The 23298-nt window shown below is 40.1% G+C and overlaps 1 protein-coding gene across 16 annotated transcripts in view; it reads left to right on the top strand.

Annotated features, from left to right (window-relative positions):
• The window catches only part of mark3a (MAP/microtubule affinity-regulating kinase 3a), a 113955-nt gene that overhangs the window by 32542 nt on the left and 58115 nt on the right, over window positions 1-23298 (top strand). For all 16 annotated transcript variants that reach the window (XM_072916243.1, XM_061987444.2, XM_072916244.1 and 13 more), the window contains exon 5: window positions 17121-17169. In XM_072916243.1, the coding sequence (XP_072772344.1) occupies window positions 17121-17169 (49 nt within the window). The remainder of the gene's footprint in view (window positions 1-17120; window positions 17170-23298) is intronic.

Below are 23298 nucleotides of genomic sequence, written 5' to 3'. Positions count from 1 at the left end.
TCAATAATAAATATGGCAGTGCCATGTTGGCATTTTTTCCCATAACTTGAGTTGATTTATTTTGGAAAACCTTGTTACATTGTTTAATGCATCCAGCGGGGCATCACAACAAAATTAGGCATAATAATGTGTTAATTCCACGACTGTATATATCGGTATCGGTTGATATCGGAATCGGTAATTAAGAGTTGGACAATATCGGATATCGGCAAAAAAGCCATTATCGGACATCTCTAGTTTAAACTAAACACTTTGCACGCTTTGTTTAGAACACCGACACAACCTAAAAATACCGGGATATCAGTTTTTGGTCTAAATCGCCTTGCCCTAGCCAGGATTAAAAAAAAATGCATCATTACCGATCATCAGTCAGTCACATTTGTCACTTGATGACCGCTGACTGGTGCGAGCTCAGTAAGAAGAAACACCCGCGGTCAAGGGTGTAAAGACCAACCGCACAGTTCCTGTCTTCCCAATACAAGTGCTGCTCCATCCTGCCTGCGCTAACAAAATAAGGGTCATAGAAAACGAGCATTTGATTTGGTCATTTGATAAGTAGCTCGCCTGCTGGTAAAGTGTGTGCACCCTTGTTTTAGAGGGATGCTGTGATTCCCTACCTGTCTTCAACAAGGTTAGCGACTAACTGTTGTAATCCTTCTTGACATGAACAGTTGCTGTTTTTAATATTGATGCAGCACGGACACATCCGCCCTATTTGGGAAGCAGATGTTGACCAAGTGCATCGCATCAAGCTTGTTTGCCTTCTGAGGGACCGAGCTGTTTGTCTTGAGGCTTTTAGCTGCTGCCGCTTTACAGCGCCACTGTGAGCTGATCTCTTATGTAACTGCAAGGTGTGGCCGAGGACACCGTTTTATTTTCAGCTACTGTTCCCTAAAGTAAGGAATGGAAGTTGACTCACGCGCCATTGCGCACCGCCTCCACCTGCAGAAGATGTAGTGGGACAAAGGTCGAGCAGAGGAGTTGGGCATTGGGGTGTTTAACCAAACGTAAACAGTCTTCCACTGTGTATTTTTATCTAGGCCAGGGGTGCTCACACTTTTTCTGCAGGCGAGCTACTTTTCAATTGATCAAGTCGTGGGGATCTACCTCATTCATATATATAATTTATATTTACTTATTTATGAAATATATGTTTTTGTTAATAAGTTAAAGGTGTTTATTGATAATGCAAGCATGTTTAACACATATAGTTAATATTGTTAATAAATTAAAGGTGTTTAATGATAATGCAATCATGTTTAACACATAGTTAATATTGTTAATAAATTTAAGGTGTTTAATGATCATACAAGAATGTTTAATACATATAGTTAATATTGTTAATAAATTAAAGGTGTTTAATGATAATACAAGTATGTTTAATACATATAATTAATATTGTTAACAAGTTAAAGGTGTTTAATGATAATACAAGCATGTTTAATACATATAGTTAATATTATTAATAAGTTAAAGGTGTTTAAAGATAATACAAGCATGTTTAACACATATAGTTGATATTGTTAACAAGTTAAAGGTGTTTAATGATAATACAAGCATGTTTAACACATATAGTTAATATTGTTAATAAGTTAAAGGTGTTTAAAGATAATGCAAGCATGTTTAACACATATAGTTAATATTGTTAACAAGTTAAGGTGTTTAAAGATAATACAGGCATGTTTAACACATATAGATTCCTTTCTTTCATGAAGACAAGAATATAAGTTGGTGTATTACCTGATTCTGATGACTTGCATTGATTGGAATCAGACAGTGGTGCGGATAACGTCCGCATTTTCGAATGGAGGAGGAAAAAAAGTCCTCCTTTCTGTCCAATACCACATGAAAGTGGTTGGTTTTTGGCATCTTATTTGTCCAGCTTCCGTACTCCCTTGTATACACTTTACAAGAAATACATTGGCGGCAAACTCCGTAGCTTGCTAGCTTGTGCACGACAGCTTTCTGAGACTCTTATTTTGTTAGCGCAACTGTGCAGTCGGTCTTTGGAGTTTTGACGACCGGTACGGTGCCAGAGTCTGTTGAAATAAAGTGTTTCTCGCCTTCCAGTCGGTAATGTTAATGAGCTGGCAGCAGCCAGCGTCATCTCAGAAGACCCTCGGGTGCCGTGAATGTCAATCAAGTGACGAAAGTGACGTCATAGTGAAGATTTATGATCACTCATTTTTAGGACTATTTTTTTAATGCCTGGCTGGTGATCGACTGCCACACCCTCCGCGATCGACCGGTAGCTCGCGATCGACGTAATGAGCACCACCGGGCTAAACAGACTCAATAACTTTTAAGTCTTGGTGAATTTACTGAAGAATTTGTTAAACGAAAACAATACAAAAATTAGTTGTTGTAAGTAGAGATGTCCAATGATATCGGGCTGCCGATATTATCGGCCGATAAATGCTTTAAAATGTAATATCGGAAATTATCGGTATCGGGTTCAAAAAGTAAAATTTATGGCTTTTTAAAACGCCGCTGTATGTAGTGGGACACGGACGTAGGGAGAAGTACAGAGCACCAATACACCATAAAGGCACTGCCTTTGCGTGCCGGTACAATCACATAATACCTACGGCTTGTCTCACACACACAAGTAATTGCAATACATACTTGGTCAACAGCCATACAGGTCACACTGAGGGTGGCCGTATAAACAACTTTAACTCTGTTACAAATATGCGCCACACTGTGAACCCACACCAAACAAGAATGACAAACACATTTCGGGAGAACATCCGCACCGTAACACAACATAAACACAACAGAACAAATACCCAGAACCCAGCACTAACTCTTCCGGGACGCTACAACATACAACCCCACCCTGCCCACCTCAACCTCCTCATGCTCTCTCAGGGAGAGCATGTCCCAAATTCCAAGCTGCTGTTTTGAAGCATGTTAAAAAAAATAATGCACTTTGTGACTTCAATAATAAATATGGCAGTGCCATCTTGGCATTTTTTTCCATAACTTGAGTTGATTTATTTTGGAAAACCTTGTTACATTGTTTAATGCATCCAGCGGGGCATCACAACAAAATTAGGCATAACAATGTGTTAATTCCACGACTGTATATATCGGTATCGGTTGATATCGGAATTGGTAATTAAGAGTTGGACAATATCGGCTATCGGCAAAAAAGCCATTATCGGACATCTCTAGTTGTAAGTTATTAATACTATCACAGACATTTTTAAACGTGTTAGCATAGTAGCTAATATTAACAACGCTAGCTTCATTACATTACGATAGCACGTACAAATATGCATGAAAACACTCCTACAGACATCACACATGGGATGGTTTAGTAAGAAAGAATTGTTTGTTATATTGTAAAACTCATAAACGTTCCTTGAAGTGATGAATGACAAAAACGCTATAGAAGATTTTACTTTCAGTTCCAGGCATTAAAACAGGAAGTACATTTTCCACCTGGCGTGGTAGCACAAACAACGCACCATTACAGCGTTTTTTCCTTTGGTTTAATGAAAACTATTGAACACATTACTTTATGGCAATTAGCGAAGAAAAATTCCTAAATTAGACGCACCGTTTTATAAACTGCAAGGTCCAAAGCTAAGGAAAAAAACAGCGGCTTATAATCGGGAAATTACGGTATACCCGTATCTACAACCCGCAAGGCATGCTGGGAAGTCCATGCGCACACGTCCCCATAAGGTTCCTGTTGATGGGTGTAGTTTTGCATGTATTTTAGTGTGATACCCACATACAGATAGTTCAGTTTGTGTGGTACAGTTACATTGTGTGCTATGTTATTTTTAGTTGCCCCATGAGTGAGGTAGGTAGGCATATTGGACTTTTGGGGTTGATGACCTTCTGAGAGTACGGTAACTGTGATAGAGTTTTGGCCTGAGAACATTAGGGCAAAAATGCTCCCACACATAAATAAAAAAAAAGATCTGTGTAAATCTCTTGGATGGTCTTGAATGCTGAATCACAAAAATGAAGGAATTCACTGTATATTTTAATCTTGTTTACACGCTAGGATTAGATTTCTATCTTGAACTGGTCGCGTTAACAAGTTCTCATTTGCGGTCTGTATAGCGTGTGGAGGAACGATCACATTAATTACCTGGCATGTCTTCAGTTTAACTTTGTGGACTCATTTGGACTCTGTCTTGTGCTTGCTGCTATGAACGTTTGTGAAAAATACCTGTGGAGGAGCATTCGCCATGGAGTCCGCAGCGATACGCTTATGCGTGAGTGCATGTGTTTGTATCGGCGAATCGATCAGCCCAGTCCCCGCAGCACAAACCCGTGCATAACGAGTTCGACTGTCGAGGAGCGATTACATGACCATGCATTGAGAGTTGTGTGATGTGCCCTGACTTAGTTTCTCAAATAAGTATTGCCATTTTTGAAGGGGCCCTATTATGCAAAACCAACTTTTCTTAACCCCTTGTACCTGCTGTTGTCCATTTGAATCTGCACAAGTCCCGAAAATTTGAAATCAAACCGTGGCGGCACTGTGGAGATATTTTTCAAACAATCTTGCCTTCCTTCACACTTTCGCTAAATGGTCGGTTTGGAATTTCCCCCGTTAGTAAGTAAGTACATTTTATTTACAAAACATAGGTCAGGGGTCGGCAACCCAAAATGTTGAAAGAGCCATATTGGACCAAAAATACAAAAACAAATCTGTCTGGAGCCGCAAAAAATTAAAAGCCATGTTACATACAGATAGTGTGTCATGAGATATAAATTGATATAAATTGAATTAAGAGGACTTAAAGGAAACTAAATGACCTCAAATATACCTACAAATGAGGCATAATGATGCAATATGTACATATAGCTAGCCTAAATAGCATGTTAGCATCGATTAGCTTGCAGTCATGCAGTGACCAAAAATGCCCGATTAGCACTCCACACAAATCAATAACATCAACAAAACTCACCTTTGTGCATTCACGCACAACCTTAAAAGTTTGGTGGAAAAAATGAGACCGAAAAAGAAGTGGCATAAAATACGTCCTAGAACGTCGGAGAAAGTTATACATGTAAACAAACTAAGGTAAGTTCAAGGACCGCCAAAATTAGTAGGACAAAACGGCGCTCGCCAAATACTCGAATCAATGAAGCTGACAGTGTGCTTTATAACAATTAGGGAGGTTTGTGTCATGTTTGCCCTCCTACAGAAACCATATTAAAACGAAAAATATATTTTTTCCCCCTCACCTTTTTCCTTATTTCATACATTTTTTAAAAAGCTCCAGAGAGCCACTAGGGCGGCGCTAAAGAGCCGCATGCGGCTCTAGAGCCGCGGGTTGCCGACCCCTGACATAGGTGAATTAAAACAACAATTCCATTAAAACAGGGGAAAGCTCATAAAAAGTGGAATAAAAATTATGGTTAAAAGGTGCTTCAACTAAAAGCTTTACTAATAAGAGAAGTCTTCAAATGTTTCATAAAAATGTAAACATAGTCAAGCTCACAGAGGGACTTGTTGTTCCAGAGTCTGGGACAGTGGTTCTTAACCTGGGTTCGATCGAACCCTATGGGTTCGGTGAGTCGGCCTCAGGAGTTCGGCGGAGCCTCCACCGCGGAGGTCGAGACACACCCGACTCATCGTGTAAATAAAAACTTCTCCCTGTCGGCATATTATGGATACCACCAAACAATGTTCCGTCTAATTTTCCATCTGATTTGCAAGGGTGTAATTTGTTGTGAGTTCATGCACTGTGTTGGTTTTGTTCTTTTGAACAAGGTGATGTTCATGCACGGTTCATTTTGTGCAAAAAAACATATAACTTTGTCTTCAATTTGAAAAAAAATATATATATATTTTTCACTAAAGAAGGGTTCGGTGAATGCGCATATGAAACTGGTGGGGTTCGGTACCTCCAACAAGGTTAAGAACCACTGATCTGGGAGCTATATCCTGGAATGCCAGGTCTCCACAGGTTTTAAAATGGGTTTTTGGGATCTTTAGGAGACCCTGGTCTGAAGACCGGAGACTGCACCCTGATGTGTAGGGGCATAAAAAAGTGACGTTTTTCTCATTGACGCGAGCGGATTATCCGTATATTTTTCCCGAAGATCCTCGCGCAAGTCCACCATTTTAGTCTGACGCTGTTGCCATTAAGCGCCTTCTTACTTGCTATCCTCTTGTGGGGCAGACTGACTCGTACATGCGCATGCATCCCCAGCTGTTGCCATTCCGGAATTCAAAGTTTGAACTTAATCCGTCAGTAGACTCGATATTGAAGTAGGGCTGGGCGATATATCGATATACTCGATATATCGCGGGTTTGTTTCTGTGCGATACAGAAAATGACTACCGTATTTCCTTGAATTGCCGCCGGGTATATAGTATGCGCATGCCTAGAATTCCAGCCGGGTCAAACTCGTTTCGCAAAATAATTAGCGCATGCTTAGCAGTACCGACGGCCCAGGATTAACGCCGGGTCAAACTCGTTTCGCAAAATATTATTTTTATTAGCGCATGTCTAGAATTTCCGCCGGGTCAAACTCGTCACGTCGCGAGTGACACTTCACCTGTCATCATTTTCAAAATGGAGGAGGCTGATTTCAATAATTTGAAATCGCATAAAGGGAAGAAGATAAAGAGCTATTCAGTAGGATTTAAGGTCCAAACAATTGAATATGCTAAAAAGAACAGTAAGCAGCTATGTTTTATTAATATACCGTAGCTGCGTGTGTCAAATATGAGTCATTAAATGACTCCCGCCTCCTGGTGGTAGAGGGCGCTAGTGATCCTTCTTGCGACTACTCGGCTGCAGAAGAAGTGACAACAAGCAGCAACAGTTAGCAGCGATCGTTTATTTTTTCCTCTCACTTGCACTTTTAACATGGAGGATTACATATCTAAAATAAAACAGTTTTCTAAACTGGACTTTCAATCGAAGCAGGAGGTACTAATTAAAGGAAGATCTCCATCGAGACAGAGAGACTTTTAAAACTGAAGAAAGATAAGGAAGACTTCTATAAACAAGTTATCGATGCTTTTGTTCAGAAGGAGCTGCGCATGGACTTCATTTATAAGTAAAGGTAAGACCATAATAAAGTTTTTTTTAATTAAATGTGCTTTTCATGATGGTATCCTTACATCACACTCAAAGCGCAGGCCTAAATTTACCGCATGCCTTTGGTAAGCGCCGGAGTGAGAAGGGGTTTTAAAATAATTAGCGCATGCTTGCATTTACCGCATGCCTTTGGTAAGCGCCAGAGTGAGAAGAGGTTTTAAATTAATTACCGCCCCGGCGGCAATTCAAGGAAATACGGTATATCGTGATATTTGAGTATACGTTCTCACGCAGTTGCTTTTAACTGCGGGCATTACACTACATGCGTTTCTTACTCTTTCTTGTCTCTCCTTCTCACAGAGACATAAAACAAGCACACCTTGTTACATACGTCACATACTGCGCGTGCAACGTCGTACGCCCTCGCGGATCAGAGAGATAACGGAATGGGTAAAGTTAGCTGTGATGCTAGCGGAATGGTGCGAGTGGTAATACGAGAGAAAGAAGGTGCGAATCTGGTAACAAATGGAAGAAGAATGATTAATTTCCAAGAAAATCAGCACGGGGTCCATCGTCTGGCGGTGGTTTGGCTTTAAGCAGAAAGATGTTGAACAGACAACCGTAATATGTCAAGTATACGGCAAAAGCGTTGCTACAAAAAGTAGCATTACTGCTAATGTGTAGCATCATTTGAAAAGTCTCTCGCTAGAGAATAAGGAGTGCTTGAAACTCCGCATGTCAACATCTCCGTTCGGTGCCACACCCACAAAATGCCAAGGCAACCATTTCCACATCAACACCGTATGAAAAAAAATAGTCAACAACAGAAGGAGATAACGTCCGCAGGAACCTACCACATAGCGAAGGACATGCACTATTTGATTTCCTATTATGCAGCTCATTTTTATATCAGTTATTGAAATATCTTGTGTGACATCATGCACAAAAGTGCATTTTATTTGTTTTAAACTATTATAGTAGCGTTCTGTACCAAAAGTGCACTTTAATTTAGTGTTGTTTTGATATGTCATCTTAGTGACATCATGCACAAAAGTGCACTAATAGCTTGTTTTAAAAATGTCTCTGACAATCTTGCACTTTCTGTTTTGGAAATGACATAAATGTTTGTGCCACTGCTTAATAACTGTTTAATAAATACACTTTTGCTAAATTGACTTAGTTGTGATTTCCCTCTCTGCATGAAAGTTTAAAATGAGCTTATATTAATGCAGTATGGACGAGAATGTTTTAATGTAGACACTAGGGATGTCCCGATCCAGGTTTTTGCACTTCCAATCCGATACCGATATTGTTTTTGCATTTCCGATCCGATACCGATACTGGCCTATCCGAGCATGTATTAAAGTTTAAAGTTATTTAGCCTACTTAGTTGTCAGAATCATGTTGAAAAGGGTTTTAGTACTCTTGATAACAACTAGCCAGCTGAATTAGGGGAGTTTGAATAATACACAATGGTTGGTAACAAGAAACTGACCTGTTTATTCAAGGATAAACACGAAATAGACAAAATTATACATGACAAACAGAAATGGCATCATTGAACTAGGGCTGGGCAATATGGCCTTTTTTTAATATTGCGATATTTTAAGGCCATATTGCGATACACAATATATATCTCGATATTTTGCCTTAGCCTTGAATGAACACTTGATGCATATAATCACAGCAGTATGATGATTCTATGTGTTTTGATTGATTGATTGAGACTTTTATTAGTAGGTTGCACAGTGAAGTACATATTCCGTACAATTGACCACTAAATGGTAACACCCGAATACGTTTTTCAACTTGTTTAAGTCGGGGTCCACTTAAATTGATTCATGATACAGATATATACTATCAGATATATACTATCATCATAATACAGTCATCACACAAGATAATCACATTGAATTATTTACATTATTTATAATCCGGGGTGTGGAGGGGGGCGCCGGATGTAAGTGTCAAAAAGACAGCCAAAAGAGTTTGATATGAGAATAAATCTAAAGTTAAAATATAGGGTAGAAATGCACCCATTTGCAGGAAATGTAGTCTTGATTTTCAAAATTTTCTTTCAAGGCTTGCATGTCTACATTAAAACATTATTCTTCATACTGCATTAATATATGCTACTTTTAAACTTTCATGCAGAGAAGGAAATCACAACTAAAAAAATCACTAATTTTTTCATACGGTGTTGATGTGGAAATTTTTGCCTCGGCATTTTGATGGTGTGGACGTGTGGCACCGAATGGAGATAAGCGTCTCGACAGACGTTACAATATTTGAACAATGATGACGAAAACTGTTTTCTCTGTCGTGTCCGTGTGTCGAAAATTGTTATGCGCTTATTTTTTTATTTGATTTTGTGCGTGGCATAGATATGCTATGCGCAGAGGACGCTTAAACAGTGCGCAATTGCACAGGCGAGCACCTTAGAGGGAGCGTTGCTCGCACGGCTGTGCTAGCATCACAGCTAACGTTAGCCATGCTGCTACCTCTCTGCTCGGGGAGGACGTATACGTATGTGACGTATGTCGTGACAGTATGTGACGTGTGTAAGAAGGTGCACTTGCTGTCTGTGAGAGGGAGACACAGGAAAGAGTGAGAAGAGCCTGTCGTGTAATGCCAGCAGCTAAAAGCAACTGCGTGAGAATTCACATACCTGTGGATGTGTTGAAGGTGTGCTGGAAAATGCAGAACGGAAATTACGGAGCAGCAGAAAAGTGGAATGTATTATTTAAATTTGTGCGTTGGAAAACACGGACCGGAGTTTTTTTTTAAACTGGATCTGGATCGGCATTTTCCCATGCCTTGCCGATACGCAATTTTTGGCAAATATCGGCAGCCGATCCGATCCAAATATCGGATCGGGACATCCCTAGTAGACACATAGAATCATCATACTGCTGTGATTATATGCATCAAGTGTTCATTCAAGGCTGAGGCAAAATATTGAGATATATTTTGTATATCGTGACATGGCCTAAAAATATCGAGATATTAGGCCATATCACCCAGCCCTATATTGAAGTGCTAAAAACCACAACAAAGATGGTGTCACGTGGAGCCACGTAAATAAGCTCATCCTGAAGAGACGGTCAGAAAGCGGCTTAAAAAAGGTCTGTAACACCAAAGAACCCCCTTTACGTGTTATGACTCTCATTGTGATTGAAGTCCAGTGGTTTTTCTGCTTGATTAAGAAGTTATTTGTAAAATAAAGTGCTGTGATCAAAGCTAGCTATTGAGCTCACGCACACTTCGTTCTGGTAGTAAGTGCGTATGGATTGTGTGGCCTGACCTCTGTTTTCAACCTGGTGGGATCGTATTTACTCCTAACATCCTGCTGGCCAGGCTAACGGCCTTGTGTTTACAAACTCCACCGCCAGGCTTGCCAAAACTGAGGTGTGACACTGGAGTTTTTCAGTCAGTCTACAGAGTACAGTAATGGCCCTCAACTTTGTGTGTCAATCACAAGACCCCTTGCGTAACTTCATTGTAGCGGAATGACGGCATCAGCCGGGGCTTTATGTCCTCCTGCAACTAACGCTCGCATTATGCGGTGAATCATCTCGCGTGTTCCTCCACTAATGGTGTTTACCGTGTTCCCACATACCTGACAAAGTGTTCCCATGCAACTTTTTGGAGTCCGGGTGTCAGGAGGCCCGTCTCTGCTCTGCATGACTTCTCAGAGACCAGTCTGTCTGGTTGCGGCAGGCCGAACATACAACTACAGTATGTTTGTAGGTACAGATTATTAGCATTGTGTACGTGTTGATGAGAGATGTGTGCACGTGGCTGTGACTACCAGTGCCTGGTCTAGTATTGATGTTTTATTGAAGGGACGGTCCGAGAGTGGGTGTAGCACAGGACCATCAATAATGCCACTGGTTTCACATACGACACACGCACAGTAAACCATCTCTCGGTGAAGCCTGATAGCGTGTTGAAATGTGTCAAACCTGCTGTGTGACGTCAAAAAGCAGGCGCTTGTTCTCGTTCACACGCATCGACATGTTGCAGCGCACCTGCGTTCTGCTGCCGCAGAGGCCGTAAAGATACGATCACATTTCCCTGACAAGTGTGTCAATGTTGGCAAGCGCAAAGATCAATGTTTGCGTCTCTGATCCAACAGTGGATTCTCCTAATGTGCACTCAAAGCAGCCATGTTTCCTATACCAGGAATAATAAAGCATCCTAGGCCCTTTCATGCAGACATTTATTTGCTAACTGCATAAAACATGCCAAGTAAATTGAGGGTTACCCTCAGTATACCTGTGGCGCTAGGGGCGTGGTCAATATGACATCCTCATTTAATTTGCATCATCTGCAATGATGCATATATTTTCTTTAAAAAGGCAAAAAAAAAAAATATATATATATATATATATATATATATATATATATATATATATATATATATATATATATATATATATATATATATATATATATATATTAGGGCTGCAACAACTAATCGATTAAAATCGATTATAAAAATAGTTGGCGATTAATTTAGTCATCGATTTGTTGGATGTATGCTAAGCGCATGCGCAGAGGCTACGTTTGTTTGTTTGTTTGTTTTTACTTTTATTTATAAACTGCAACATTTACAAACAGCTAAGAAACAATAATCAAAATATTAGGGGTGTAACGGTACGTGTATTTGTATCGAACCGTTTCGGTTCGGGGGTTTCGTTTCGGTGCGGAAGTGTACCGAACGAGTTTCCACACGGACATATTAAGTAGCGTACTGCACGTTGTGTAAACAATACTCAGCCCTGACCGCCCCGCAAAAGATTACATATCCGGTGAAAAGAGGACGTATGGTCAGTCTATACGTAGGTCGTTAGCTGCTAGCATGTTAGCAAAAGAGGACTAGCAGCGACCGGGCTAGGTCCTGACCATACGTCCTCTTTTTCACCGGACATGTCATCTTTTGCGGGGCTGTCGGGCGGTGTTTCTCAAATGTCTGGCATTTTGAGTTAGGGTTGCGTGTATTTTCAATGTACGTTCAGGGTTAAGAAGGGGTTAAAAACACAACAAATTGTGCGTGCAGCAGCATTGGTGAGGGAGGGGCAGAGACAGAGAGAGAGAGAGAGTTATGATAAACGCGCATGCGTCGCCAGGCTCTGCTTTTTATCCATAGATTTATCACATTTAATTTTTTATTATCTATAGCAGGGGTGTCAAAAGTGTGCATTTTTGTAACATTTTCCTTTGTTTTATTTGGCAAGTTGAAAGAACATGGCGCCAGTATGCTGGTTTTTTTTCAATAAAATACTGGAAAGGATAGAAATGTAGTTTGTTTCTTTAATCCGATTGTTAATCGATTAATCGAAGTAATAATCGACAGATTAATCGATTATCAAAATAATCGTTAGTTGCAGCCCTAATATATATATATTAGGGGTGTAACGGTACGTGTATTTGTACAGCTCGTTTGGTAGAGTGGCCGTGCCAGCAACTTGAGAATTGCAGGTTCGATCCCCGCTTCCGCCATTCTAGTCACTGCTGTTGTGTCCTTGGGCAAGACACTTTACCCACCTGCTCCCAGTGCCACCCACACTGGTTTAAATGTAACTTAGATATTGGGTTTCACTATGTAAAGCACTTTGAGTCACTAGAGAAAAGCGCAATATAAATATAATTCACTTCACTTCACTTATTGAACCGTTTCGGTACGGGGGTTCCGGTTCGGTTCGGAGGTGTACCGAATGAGTTTCCACACGGACATATTAAGTAGCGTAACGCACGTTGTGCAAACAATGCACACCGAGGCACAACACACGGCATGCTAGCAGCTAACGGGCTAGGATAGACTGACCATACGTCCTCTTTTCACCGGACATGTCCTCTTTTGCGGAGCTGTCAGGGCGGAGTTTCTTAAATGCCTCAAATGTCCGGCATTTTGAGTTTGGGTTGCGTGTATTTTCAATGTACATTCAGGGTTAAGAAGGGGTTAAAAACAAAACAAATTGTGCGGGCAGCAGTATTGGTGAGGGAGGGACAGAGAGAGAGAGAGAGTTATGATAAACGCGCATGCGTCGCCAGGCTCTGCTTTTTATCCATAGATTTATCACATTAAATTTTTTATTATCTATAGCAGGGGTGTCAAAAATGTGCCCCGGAGGCCATTTGCGGCCCACAGCTAATGTTTTAAAGACCCATGGCACATTCTAAAAATTCTATTAAAACAAACAAAAACATAACAAAAGTGACATAAAAAAGCTTAAAGGTTAAATGTCATTTAGAAAAAGTTGCAATGTTGACTAATAAAACAAAGCTGTTTTTTTTGTTTTTTTTCAAACGGTCATTGCTCAAAACATAATATTGAATCAAAATCAATGTTATTATGAATTATTGACCTATCCAAGGTTCCCATTACTTCACATCAAATATTCCACTAAGAAAAATATTTTTGGTGGAAGATTTTGCAAATTTGTTAAATAAATAACCCAAAAATGTATATTACCGACCCTGCCTTCTCCGGGTCAAAACTTTTGTTTACTTGTTTTTTTTATAGATTATCGCTTTCTGCCGGTGTTTTGTTCATCTTTGCCGAGTCAAATTTCCGTCCCCGTTTATTGCGTTTTTATTGTTCGACTGCAAAGTAATGAACTTTCTGGTAGAATTTCTTAAATTCTGATTTGCCGAAAGTTTTATTAGGATTGCAGCGTGTTATTGTTTTTGTCATGGCGAGCAATAAACCCAAGAAGTGAAGCTTCAATGAAAAGTGGCTTCAGGAGCCACTTTTCAGCAAATGGCTCACTTATGACGATGGAAAAAAGTTTTACAGGCATGACGGCGCGTCGTCGTCACATGGTGACATTGCTGAAAAAACTCATTTCACAACGTACAGTGGGGCAAAAAAGTATTTAGTCAGCCACCAATTGTGCAAGTTCTCCCACTTAAAATGATGACAGAGGTCTGTAATTTTATAGGTGCACTTCAACAGTGAGAGACAGAATGTGAAAAAAAAATCCAGGAATTCATATTGTAGGATTTTTAAAGAATTTATTTGTAAATTATGGTGGAAAATAAGTATTTGGTCAATAACAAAAATTCTACTCAATACTTTGTAATATAACCTTTGTTGGCAATAACAGAGGTCAAACAATTACTATAGGTCTTTACCAGGTTTGCACACACAGTAGCTGGTATTTTGGCCCATTCCTCCATGCAGATCTTCTCGAGAGCAGTGATGTTTTGGGGCTGTCGCCGGGCAACACGGACTTTCAACTCCCTCCACAGATTTTCTATGGGGTTGAGGTCTGGAGACTGGCTAGGCCACTCCAGGACTTTCAAATGCTTCTTACGGGGCCACTCCTTCGTTGCCCGGGCGGTGTGTTTGGGATCATTGTCATGCTGGAAGACCCAGCCACGTTTCATCTTCAAAGCTCTCTCTGATGGAAGGAGGTTTTGGCTCAAAATCTCACGATACATGGCCCCGTTCATTCTGTCCTTAACACGGATCAGTCGGCCTGTCCCCTTAGCAGAAAAACAGCCCCAAAACATGATGTTTCCACCCCCATGCTTCACAGTAGGTATGGTGTTCTTGGGATGCAACTCAGTATTCTTCTTCCTCCAAACACGACGAGTTGAGTTTATACCAAAAAGTTCTATTTTGGTTTCATCTGACCACATGACATTCTCCCAATCCTCTGCTGTATCATCCATGTGCTCTCTGGCAAACTTCAGACGGGCCTGGACATGCACTGGCTTAAGCAGGGGGACACGTCTGGCACTGCAGGATTTGATTCCCTGTCGGCGTAGTGTGTTACTGATGGTAACCTTTGTTACTTTGGTCCCAGCTCTCTGCAGGTCATTGACCAGGTCCCCCCGTGTAGTTCTGGGATTTTTGCTCACCGTTCTCATGATCATTTTGACCCCACGGGATGAGATCTTGCGTGGAGCCCCAGATCGAGGGAGATTATCAGTGGTCTTGTATGTCTTCCATTTTCTGATAATTGCTCCCACAGTTGATTTTTTCACACCAAGCTGCTTGCCTATTGTAGATTCACTCTTCACAGTCTGGTGCAGGTCTACAATTCTTTTCCTGGTGTCCTTCGACAGCTCTTTGGTCTTGGCCATAGTGAAGTTTGGAGTCTGACTGTTTGAGGCTGTGGACATGTGTCTTTTATACAGATAACAAGTTCAAACAGGTGCTATTAATACATGTAAGGAGTGGAGGACAGAAGAGCTTCTTAAAGAAGAAGTTACAGGTCTGTGAGAGCCAGAGATCTTCCTTGTTTGAAGTGACCAAATACTTATTTTCCACCATAATTTACAAATAAATTCTTTAAAATTCCTACAATGTGAATTCCTGGATTTTTTTTTCACATTCTGTCTCTCACAGTTGAAGTGTACCTATGATGAAAATTACAGACCTCTGTCATCATTTTAAGTGGGAGAACTTGCACAATCGTGGCTGACTAAATACTTTTTTGCCCCACTGTATATATCTTTGGCTTATAGTCCCGTACGGCTAATATATGGAAAATATTTATTTCTTCTAAAATTTAGTAGGTGTGGCTTATATCCCTCTGTTAAGTTAAAGTATCAATGATTGTCACACACACACACACTAGGTGTGGTGAAATTTGTCTTCTGCATTTGACCCATCCTTATTCACCCCCTGGGTGGTGAGGGGAGCAGTGGGGAATAATTTTTGGTGATTTAACCCCCAATTCCAACCCTTGATGCTGAGTGCCAAGCAGGGAGGTAATGGGTCCCATTTGTATAGTCTTTGGTATGACTCGGCCGGGGATTGAACTCACAACCTACCCATCTCACGGCGGACACTCTAACCACTAGGCGCTCTATATTCCCAAAAAATGGTATCCCATTTTGGAATAAGGCTGTAACATAACAAAATGTGGAAAAAGTGAAGCGCTGTGATTACTTTCCGGATGCACTGTGAATACAGCGACAAAGTTGCTTAATTGGCAACACTGCTGTGTTTGTGAAAAAATCACAACCTCAAATATTCATGCAATTCTAATTTTTGATGACTATTATCACATAACTGCTTGAGGCGGGGCATGTCTCTATGCAGTGGTGGGGTGGCGCTGACCCTCGAGCCCCTGACCAATTGCAACAAAGTATGCATGGCATGGTCAGGTGTGTACATACTTGCCAACCCTCCCGGATTTTCCAGGAGACTCCCGAAATTCAACGCCTCTCCCGAAAACCTCCCGGGACAAATTTTCTCCCGAAAATCTCCCGAAATTCAGGCACACAATATAAACAGCGTACCTGCCCAATCATGTTATAACTATAGAATGATGGAGGGCGAGTTCTTGGTTTCTTATGTGGGTTTATTGTTAGGCAGTTTCAATAACGTCCTCCCAGCGCGGCAACAACACACAACAACAGCAGTCACGTTTTGTCTACCGTAAAGCAGTTCGTCTGCCGTAAACAGCAATGTTGTGACACTCTTAAACAGGACAATACTGCCATCTAGTGCATTTGATGAAAGCACTTTTTGCGTGCCACACAGCAATGCATCATCAGTGAGGGTGTTCAGCATGGTTAGAAAAATAGTGACAAATAGAACAAGGATGGACAATTCAACCCTTAACTCAACAATGAGTAGATGAGTGTTATGTGTGTGTATATGTGTAAATAAAATGAACACTGAAACTCAAGTATTTCTTTTATTTATATTTATATATATATATATATATATATATATATATATGAAATACTTGACTTGGTGAATCCTAGCTGTAAATATACTCCTCCCCTCTTAACCACGCCCCCAACCACGCCCACTCCCCACCTCCCGAAATCGGTTGTCTCAAGGTTGGCAAGTATGGGTGTGTATCGTGCAGGCTGTGGACTCCCAAGTGTGTTAACCAAGAGAAGACAGCAGATTTACCTTGTACATAATCTTGACATTTATGGAGCTTACTTTAGTACGCACTGGAATTCAGTATCATATTATATGCTCTTGAAATGAGTAGGAGCCCCTTTTAAATAACACTACATTGTATGTGATTATAACATAACCGTTGACTGTATAAAAGGATTTGATGGAATCCTTCATATCTGAATTGTAGTGAAAATATGTGCATGTCTTTTGTTTTTCAGCTCTTCAGAGAAGTCAGAATAATGAAGATCTTGAATCATCCCAATATTGGTAAGTACAGCCTTAAACAGGCCTCTCAACTAAAGTGTAAACAAAGCCCAAATCAGCGTTTCCTAAAGGGGTCATATTATGATTTTTAATCTAAAATGGTGGTGCTTTGGTCAAAATTGGGCATACATTTTGCCTTACAGACGCTTTGAAAAGTGGGGCTTGACATGCAAGTGAACACCTCACCCCCTCCAACTGGCTGCGACTGTGTCTCGGCCCAGTCAGCCATGTTGTTGTTTAAGCGGTACACTTCTGTACCGACAAATATCCTAAGTTAGAACTATGCGCGACTTTTTATTTCTAATGGCAACAGTAGCACATAATTGTTCATGTACAAACCCCGTTTCCATATGAGTTGGGAAATTGTGTTGAATGTAAATATAAACGGAATACAATGATTTGCAAATCCTTTTCAACCCATATTCAATTGAATGCACTACAAAGACAACGTAAGCTTAAGTTGTTCAACAGTCCGGGGGTCTCCGTTGTGGTATTTTAGGCTTCATAATGCGCCACACATTTTCAATGGGAGACGTATCTGGACTACAGGCAGGCCAGTCTTGTACCCACACTCTTTTACTATGAAGCCACGTTGATGTAACACGTGGCTTGGCATTGTCTTGCTGAAATAAGCAGGGGCGTCCATGGTAACGTTGCTTGGATGGCAACATATGTTGCTCCAAAACCTGTATGTACCTTTCAGCATTAATGGCGCCTTCACAGATGTGTAAGTTACCCATGTCTTGGGCACTAATACACCCCCATAACATCACAGATGCTGGCTTTTCAACTTTGTGCCTATAACAATCCGGATGGTTCTTTTCCTCTTTGGTCCAGAGGACACGACGTCCACAGTTTCCAAAAACAATTTGAAATGTGGACTCATCAGACCACAGAACACTTTTTCACTTTGTATCAGTCCATCTTAGATGAGCTCAGGCCCAGCGAAGCCGACAGCGTTTCTGGGTGTTGTTGATAAACGGTTTTCGCCTTGCATAGGAGAGTTTTAACTTGCACTTACAGATGTAGCGACCAACTGTAGTTACTGACAGTGGGTTTCTGAAGTGTTCCTGAGCCCATGTGGTGATATCCTTTACACACTGATGTCGCTTGTTGATGCAGTACAGCCTGAGGGGTCAAAGGTCACGGGCTTAGCTGCTTACGTGCAGTGATTTCTCCAGATTCTCTGAACCTTTTGATGATATTATGGAGCGTAGATGGTGAAATCCCTAAATTCCTTGCAATAGCTGGTTGAGAAAGGTTTTTCTTAAACTGTTCAACAATTTGCTCACGCATTTGTTGACAAAGTGGTGACCCTCGCCCCATCCTTGTTTGAGCATTTCATGGAATCTACTTTTATACTCAATCATGGCACCCACCTGTTCCCAATTTGCCTGTTCACCTGTGGGATGTTCCAAATAAGTGTTTGATGAGCATTCCTCAACTTTATCAGTATTTATTGCCACCTTTCCCAACTTCTTTGTCACGTGTTGCTGGCATCAAATTCTAAAGTTAATTATTATTTGCAAAAAAAAAAAAAAAAAAAGTTGATCAGTTTGAACATCAAATATGTTGTCCTTGTAACATATTCAACTGAATATGGGTTGAAAATGATTTGCAAATCATTTTATTCCGTTTATATTTACATCTAACACAATTTCCCAACTCGTATGGAAACAGGGTTTGTACAAGCCTGTGTGGCTCACAGCAAGAGGAATGTGAAGAACAAACTTCAGAACCAAGGAAATGAAAGCATCTTAAAGGGTAGTTTTAGGCCGTGTCCGCAGGCAAACGCATACTGTTGTGTGTAATAACGCAGACTTATGCGAATGCTGGCCGTATGCGTGTACACCAGGGGTGTCAAGCTCATTTTAGCTCGGGGGCCGCATGGGGGAAAATCTATTCCCACACGGGACGGACTGGTAAAATCATGGCATAATAACTTAAAAATAAGGACAACTTCAGATTGTTTTCTTTGTTTTACTTCAGCCAAAAATAGAGCAAGCACATTCTGAAAATGTACACATTATAAATAATCCTCTTGGCAAAACACTTCAAGTTGGTAGAAAATTTTGAGGGAAAAAAATAGAGCAGTTTCAAAAACACCATAAAGAACACAATGAACATAGACTTTGTCTCAGTGTTTTTACAAAGTCATTCAACTTTAAGCACTTCTTGTTGGCAGTTCATTAAAGACGTGTTCGGAAAAGCAACCGATTTTTTCGTCAAGGCGCCGCACTGGTGAAATATCATACCTGCCAACTACTCCGGTTTTCCCGTAATTAGTACGGTTTTCATCAACCTATTCCGGGTTACGGTTGCAGTGATAAAAAATATGGTTTTTCATTAATTAAAAAAAATCGAGCCATTCCGAATGCCATGCGCGAGGCTATTTATAGCACCGCTGCCAAGCACGAGGCACCAGTTGCCATTGTTTCCAAACGAGCGAACGATCATGGAATCAGCCGGAGAAAAATCGCAAACGAGTCTTAAACCGAAAAGAAAACTGCAGTCATTCCGTGAAGAATATTCAAAAGCCTATCCGGGAATAATTATCCGTTCCAAAAAGGGTGAAAACTACGCGAATTGCACCTTGTGCAGACAAGATTTTTCGATCGGACACGGAGGAATTAGCGATGTAAAAGACCACGTTGGGACAAAAAAACACAAGTTAGCTTACCATGTTTACAGTATGATAATTGTGATAGAAATGTGAATTTTAGGCACAGAATATTTTTTACAATTGAACAAGGCAGTAGATTATACAAGCTTGGACAGAAAGTTAATAATGACACCAATTTTTTTTTTTATGGAATTGTTTAGTACTGTTTTACCATTTGTTTACTGTAAAAAGTGTTTATACTGTTTATACTTTCAATTAACAAATTGAAGTCTTGTGAAAGGTTGACAGGATAACTGGCATTAACTGTCAAAATAATTTCAAACTATTGAAGTTAGCTTACAGAATAAACATGTCAATCAACCCATATGATTTTTGCTGTAATATTTTTGTTTTGAAAAGTCACTGTGACTGATAGAAAAGTGATGGTTTTAGCAACATTTTAACCTGTCTGAATGCTAATAATCATTTTGCGTCGGGGGGCGAAGTGAACCCCCCCACCAAGACTTTGCCTGTGGCCCCTGGACCCTGGCTACTAGGTTTTTCTGATTTCAAAAGTTGGCAGGTATGAAATATGCAACTATAACAACACATTAATTTATCATCCGTCGAATATCACACTTATAATACAAACAATTATCAAAATGACACCGTAACCAACATCAAGGTAACATAAGTAAAAATTCAAACAATGTAACTATCTAAGCATAAAATAAAATAGATCAAACAACAAATATAGGAACACACATTTTTACAAAGCAGTTCAGGGTGCGCATCCCGGCGTCAACCAGTTGCGAGCGCTGCAGGGAAGTCTAACTACAAAGATAATGGTCGTGTTGACTTAAGTCTTTGCATCTTACTGTTTCGTAATTTCATCCTTTGAGTGGATAATTGACAATGAATGACGGTATTGTGCGACGATACAGCAACAGGTCGCCGCCATCTGCTGCCAACCACAACAGTAGCAGCTGATTGTTTGCGCTTGCGATGATTGGAGTAGCGGCAGCCAATCCAGACAACGCTTAAAATCAGCTGACACGTCATCTTTACAGTGTGACGTGGGTTACACTTGAAATACTATTGCGACATCCTGTGGACACATTTAGAACAGCAGTTTCTTTCATTAAAAAAATTGCGGCTCATTTTTTTAGTTAGCAAACTCATCTTGGGGGCCAGATTGCACCTGTACATTTGACACCCCTGGTGTACACTGCAAAAACTGAAATCTAAGTAAGATTAAATATCTCAAATAAGGGTGATATTTGCTTATTTTCTGTCTATTAAGATAATTCTTCTCACTAAGCAGATTTTATGTTAGAGTTTTACTTGTTTTAAGTGTTTTGGTCCTAAATGATCTCAGTAACATATTACAGCTTGTTGCTGAGATTTGATGACCTATATTGAGTAAAACATGCTTGAAACTAGAATATCAACTGTTGCAAAGCTGTGTCATCAACACTCACAAGTATAAAACTACTTTTTTAAAGTAATCATTTCTTAGGGACGGCGTGGCGCAGTGGAAGAGTGGCCGTGCGCGACCCGAGGGTCCCTGGTTCAATCCCCACCTAGTACCAACCTCGTCATGTCCGTTGTGTCCTGAGCAAGACACCTTGCTCCTGATGGGTGCTGGTTAGCGCCTTGCATGGCAGCTCCCTCCATCAGTGTGTGAATGTGTGTGTGAATGGGTAAATGTGGAAGTAGTGTCAAAGCGCTTTGAGTACCTTGAAGGTAGAAAAGCGCTATACAAGTACAACCCATTTATTTATTTATTTATTTATTTCACGCATAAAAAAAAAACATTATTATATATATATATATTATTTATTTTCAATGAAACAATAGAAAATACGTACTCATAGTAGTACAGTTGGCACAGTACAGTAAAGGACAGTTAATATTTAAACATTTAACATGTGACATTTCTAACAATTTTGAACAAAAATAGTTCATGCACATTCAGATAAATTCTTCAAAATTACAATTAAAAAAATTTTGGCCGGGGGCCGGGCTGTATATATGCGCACTAATTGACTGAAAGAGCACTTACTTGGCGCGATGATGTCATGTTATCGATGGGAAAATGCATTTTTAGACAATATGATTTGCCTGAGCGGCTAGGAGACCCCGAGAGTAACAAGCGGTTGCCTTGTTGCCTTTCCATTAAGAACAATAAATTAGTTTTTAGTATAAGTTTGCTGGTTTCAAGAAATGTAATGCCGGGCGCATATCATTATGTCAAGATAATGGCACTAGCATTTACTTAATTTAAGAATATTTTTCAACATATTGAGCAAAAAGGTCTTTTTTTTTTTTTTTTCTATCAAGAAAAGTGCACTTGTTATTAGTGAGAATATACTTATTTTAAGGTATTTTTGGGTTCATTGAAGTTAGTTAATTTTACTTGTTTTGGACGTCCCACTGGGGTGAGTTTTTCCTTGCCCTTATGTGGGCTTTGTACTGAAGATGTCGTTGTGGCTTGTGCAGCCCTTTGAGACACTTGTGATTTAGGGCTATATAAATAAACATTGATTGATTGATTGATTGAAAGTCTTGACAAGCCAACTTTTTTTGTTCTATTGGCAGATAATTGTGCGTAGTTCAAATAAAATACCCCTAAATTTGTTTTTGTTTTTTTTCTTGTTTTTGAACACTGACTTTTTGCAGTGTACGCGGCTCAAACGGAAACTTGTACTCCCCTGATGACGTTACGGTTGTGCTCCGTCATTTCCAAAGCTCAGCCGGCTTTAAACACACTATAAGAGGACTTACTGTATGTTTGAATGTAAACGAGCTGCTATTTTCTCTGTATATTGATAAAAAAGACTCATCAAAATGGGCTTTGCGACACTATTGACAGTCAGCTGTTTTGTATACGATGGCTGTTGGACCTCCAGCTGATGGGACAACTTTGACAAGCAAGACTTTTTTTCTGTGTCATAACAAATGTGCTACATTATCTCATGATTATAGTCCTTATTTAACGACGGATCATGAAGTTAACTTGCGTGTGCTGGTTCCATTTGTGTAGATGGGGGAGGGCGTGACCGAGCCACTAAAAAAACCATGATGTATCCCTCCTCTTCGTTAGTGTGTACTGATGGTAAAGACTAGTGATGGGTTGATGAGGCGTCATGAAGCGTTTTGACACATTGCAAAACTGTATTGATACTGTGTCGATACTGTGTCACTAAATACTGACATCTGCTGGACATTAAAAATCCCTACAGGCAACCTATGGACCGACTCAACTGACACTGATTTTATGCCCTAGTACAGGGGTCACCAACCTTTTTGAAACCAAAAACTACTTCTTGGGTACTGATTAATGCGAAGGGCTACCAGTTTGATACACACTTAAATAAATAAATATATTGTCATTTGTAAGTTACACGTAAGTGTGATTTAAACAAGAATAGCTAAATAAATAAATTTATATATATTAAAAAAAAATGGGTATTTGGGTCTGTCATTCCGTCGTACATTTTTTTTTCCTTTTACGGAAGGTTTTTTGT

Source organism: Nerophis lumbriciformis, linkage group LG26 (assembly GCF_033978685.3).
Source record: "Nerophis lumbriciformis linkage group LG26, RoL_Nlum_v2.1, whole genome shotgun sequence".
Classification (NCBI taxonomy): Eukaryota; Metazoa; Chordata; class Actinopteri; order Syngnathiformes; family Syngnathidae; genus Nerophis; species Nerophis lumbriciformis.
Note: the sequence above shows the minus strand (reverse complement) of the source record. Positions and strands in the feature narration are given on the sequence as shown.